This window comes from Rhagoletis pomonella, unplaced genomic scaffold (genome assembly GCF_013731165.1).
Source record: "Rhagoletis pomonella isolate Grant_MI unplaced genomic scaffold, Rhpom_1.0 Rhpom_scaffold_00003, whole genome shotgun sequence".
Taxonomy (NCBI): Eukaryota; Metazoa; Arthropoda; class Insecta; order Diptera; family Tephritidae; genus Rhagoletis; species Rhagoletis pomonella.
In genome coordinates this window covers 59,353,664-59,358,047 of record NW_023458557.1, presented here as the reverse complement: position 1 = coordinate 59,358,047, position 4,384 = coordinate 59,353,664, and the positions used below count along the sequence as shown (strand labels likewise).

Below are 4,384 nucleotides of genomic sequence, written 5' to 3'. Positions count from 1 at the left end.
TTGAACATAATATTTGAATTATTAATAAACAAGCACATGTACTTATTGCCAATAACAATTTCTATTTTATTTAGTTTTAAACTTTTCTTTATATATTTATGATTACATAAATCGGTTCTCGTTTTATTACACAGGATCATCTCTACTTTTTATAGAAAATTTTGAAAAAAGTGAAACTAAGTGAAGTAATTTTATTATTGGCAGAATTAGTGTCTAACCCTACGTGACTGCTTCTAAAAGCTATCGTGTTTCACGTGGCATATAAGACTTAATTTCATTATTACATTAGTGTTTTTTATATGTATGTATATGTATAGGATATTATATATTTATGTATTTAAAAACCCACAACTTTAAGACCGCGCATCTGAACTTGTTAAAATCTTGCCGTGTCACAAACATATTCGTTATTATATAAGAAAAACTACGAAGAATATGAAAAAGAATATCAGTACTGCGAAGATTTTTATCATCAGTTTGGAAGTACTTCAATTTTTTACCATGCGCCGCTTCTATGTTCAATTCGGCATCTTGTATGTTTGTATCGATACGCTCCACAGTCTCCTCTTGCTCCTTAATGTGCTGATTGTTGAAATATACCGTATATATATGCATAGTCTCAGCCCGCTGTTGCACGTAACTATCGGAGTCATCATATAATGCAATCTGCTGCTGCGTCTGTATTCCACTACCTCCGACTGCACCCAGCAATGGTGTTGTATCACTTGCGGCCATGTCAATGCTTACGGCCGTATTCTCTTCGCTTAACAGCAAGGAGCCCTGTTTCGCTGTACTCGAGCGAACAGTGCTAGCAGCAATTGGTGACTGCCCGAATGGATCCCGACGCGCTTTTTGTTGTTTGAGATTTTCTATACGCACTTCTAGTATCTGTTTGAAGTCGGTGCCCATGCTGGCTAATTTAGATTGTAACGCATACACCATGATGTAAGTAAATTCTTGAATCTATTGCGGTCGATCATCAAAAAGACTCTTCTTTTTGGCCACTGCAAAAGACAAGGTAAAGTAATATTTATAATTAAGAACACCTATTCATTTTATACTCACGCATTGTCAATTTTTCCAACTTGGCATATGCACTTGCTATGTTTTTGCCAATATATTTGTGACCATCATAAATTCCTTTCTTTGGCATACGTCAATTGTTGCACCATAGCCTGTAAGAAATGCGTAAACATAATAATGTAAGCGTCTTCAAATGCACTTCTACTTCTAACTTACTTGTAAGTCTCTAATCTGTTGCTCGTACATAAATTGCGTCTGCGTCGAGGTCTCTATCCGATTGCGGCCTTGGTTTACATTGGCCTTATCCGACAACTGGCGTATGATAAGCTGCGCCATTTCCAACTCATTTGACTTTTCTTTGAACTGATGTTCAACATCGGGAGCACGTTGCTGCATTACATCTAACAGCCTTTTCATTTCATCCAGATGAGCGGCTTGATGTGGCCAACACCCAAAAGGTTTGTTTACAAAGTGCATTTTTGAGTAGTTGAACAAATGCCAGTGGGCAGCCAGCGGGCCAGTTGCTGGCAACAATTTGCAGGCTTGGGCCAGCGTTTGTTGCGGCTGCCGGAAAAGTAGCTAAATAATGAAAGTAATTATATGTATAGCGGAGTAGGAGGTTTTCCTTTATTTTAAAAGCTTGGTTACTGATTTCACTAATTGACGATGATGCAACGATCACCGTGGAATCGTTCTGCAAATTGTTACCAGCAACTGACCCGCTGGCGGCCCGGTGGTATTTGTTCAATTACTGAAAAAATGCAAATCATTATAATGGTTGCAGTGTTTTAACACTTTCAGCGATTTGCATTGCATTTAAGAAGTACACATTCTTTACTTTTAAACAACCAATTTACCATTTAAAATTAAATAATTCCGTAAATCCGCGATTTATTATGCACTTTGTAAACAAACCTTTCATTTTCGCCCCAGCTGTTCGATTCTTCTTCTTTTTCTTATTGAATTCGTCTTTGCTCTCATTCTGGTATATTTTGACGTCATGGCCAGTTGCTCTCAGCTCGATTGGCGCAATCTTGTATTCTATCATTCCTGGGTTTTAGTATATATGGGAGGCGACATGCCTTCTTTTTTAATAACTCACATTTTTTCCATGAGCAATTGATACATTTTGTATACACAACTCCATACCAAGTTCCAGTGTTCTTCCACAAACACTTCCACGGATAAAGAAAAATTCAATTTGTGCCACGCCCTTTTTCTTATAACCCTAATCTTCTTCCATGAATTTAGAATTGATTTTACATACCCCAGTACCAAGTCCCAGTACTCTACCATGAACACCTCTAGAGATATGCAGTATAAAACAATAAATTTGTATGGGAGGTACCATGTCCCCTTTTCAAATAACGCAAATTTTTCTCCATGAGGATGGAATTAATTTTGTATACAGATCTCGGGGACAAGTTCCAGTCCTCTGCAATAAACACCTCCAGAGATATGCAGCATAGAAAAATCAATTTGCATGGGAATTGCCACACCACCTTTTCCAATAACTCTCATTTTTCTCCATGAGTATGGTATTAGTTTCACATACATACATACATATGTATTTCCGTACCTAGCTTGAGTACTTTACCCCAAACATTTGAAGAGATATGCAATATGAAACCTTCAGTCAGTATGGGAGGTGCTACGCCTCTTTTCCAAAAACGTCCATTTTTTCTCCGTGAATATGAATATGATTTCACACAGTGTTGGCAAACTGTTAATCTGATTAACGATTTAAAATTAACCATTAAAATGTTAATCGCGTTTGACGATTAAAACTAATTAGTCGTAATCAACTGTACGATTAATGATAACATTTTTTTAATCGTTAATCGCTGGTTGCGATTACGTTTAATTAATTTTAAACATTAATCGTTCATCCAATTAAAAATAAAATCTGATTAAGTTGTCTAGTTTGTCCGAGTTTGAAACCAAACACCAGTTATAGTAATTATTTTGTGTTTTACGCTTATAAAAAGCACATAATATAAAAAAATTATAATTATTGTTATTAGTAATACATAAACTGGGAACTTTTACAAACCTAGATTATAAAACGTTTGGTGGTATAGATCTTAATGAAAATGCACACCAAATTGCTCAGATTGATGAGGAAACCCGACTTAGCCATACCGGATTTACTTGCTTTGTGTGCACAGGGAAATTCCAGCATAGCTTAATTAACCACCAAACCTACTTAATCAAATTAAGAGTTAATGATTAAAAATTAATTTTTTAATCGCGGTTACGATTAACTATTTAGTCAGATTAAAATTAATCATGATTAACTGTAATCAGATTGAATTTAATCGAATTAACTAACTGATTAAAACATCAATCGATTAATGCCAACATTGATTTCACATACATATCACTATACCAAGTTCCAGTTCTCTCCCACAAATACTTCCAGAGATATGTATGTAATATGAAAATTCCAATTTGTATGGGAGGGCCCTTGAGTTATCGGACTTACTTTCAGTCTAAGACCATCCTTCCGAAATCCGTAGTTAGTGTACTAAATTTCGTTCTGATCGGAAAACCGGTTAAGGAAGTAGCCTATTTTTCAATCCAGATCATAAACCATCTTTGAGCAAAATTTCATTTTCAAACAGGTGGCAATTCTTAAAAAAGTAGCCTATTTTCCAATCTAGGTCATAAGCTATCTGTGTGCAAACTTTCATGCAAATCAGTTCAGTCATTTCCACGTATTAATTTAATTAACTTTTATAATAGCTGGCAACTCTTAAAATAGTAGCCTATTTTTCAACGTAGGTCATAAGCTATCTCTGTGCGAAATTTAATGCAAATCTGCTCAGTTGTTGCCGCGTATTAATTTAATTAAAACTTGTTTAACAGGAGGTAACTCTTAAAAAAAATTAGCCTATTTTTCAACCTAGCTCATAAGCTATCTGTGTGCAAAATTTCATGCAAATCCGTTCAGTCGTTTCCGCGTATTAATTTAATTAAACTTTTTTAACAGGTGGCGACTCTTCCAAAAAATTAGCCTATTTTCCACTGTAGGTCATAAGCTATCTGCTTGCAAAATTTCATGCAAATCCATTCAGTCGTTTCCGCGTATTAATTTAATGACACTTTTTTAACAGGTGACAACTCTTGAGAAAAGTAGCCTATTTTCCAATCTAGGTCATAAGCTATCTGTGTGCAAATTTTCATGCAAATCCATTCAGTCGTTCCCGCATCTATACTAATTACACTATGCGACAGTCAAAATCGGGATGGGATGAAACCAACGGGAAATGTTATGTCGGTCAAAAACAAGTTATACGTGTCCCGGCGTTTCGCTGGGTCACGTCTAGGAATCGAGATATATATATAACTATCATATAGG

General features: G+C 35.6%; 1 protein-coding gene across 1 annotated transcript; it reads right to left on the bottom strand.

Moving 5' to 3' along the window:
* Positions 1-616: 616 nt before the first annotated feature.
* Positions 617-1,679, bottom strand: LOC118736622. The gene is made up of 3 exons (XM_036466670.1): positions 1,240-1,679; positions 1,066-1,175; positions 617-1,004 (listed from the first exon to the last, which is right to left on the bottom strand). The coding sequence occupies exons 1-2, from the start codon at positions 1,498-1,500 to the stop codon at positions 1,131-1,133; spliced, it is 306 nt and encodes a 101-aa protein (XP_036322563.1). The 5' UTR covers positions 1,501-1,679; the 3' UTR covers positions 617-1,004; positions 1,066-1,130.
* Positions 1,680-4,384: the final 2,705 nt, after the last annotated feature.

Excerpts from the sequence above, each read along its gene's own strand:
- LOC118736622 (XM_036466670.1), bottom strand. The coding sequence starts at position 1,500 with ATGCACTTTGTAAACAAACCTTTTGGGTGTTGGCCACATCAAGCCGCT. Across the intron at positions 1,176-1,239 it reads AACAGATTAGAGACTTACAA|GCTATGGTGCAACAATTGAC; the intron begins GTAAGTTAGAAG and ends CATTTCTTACAG.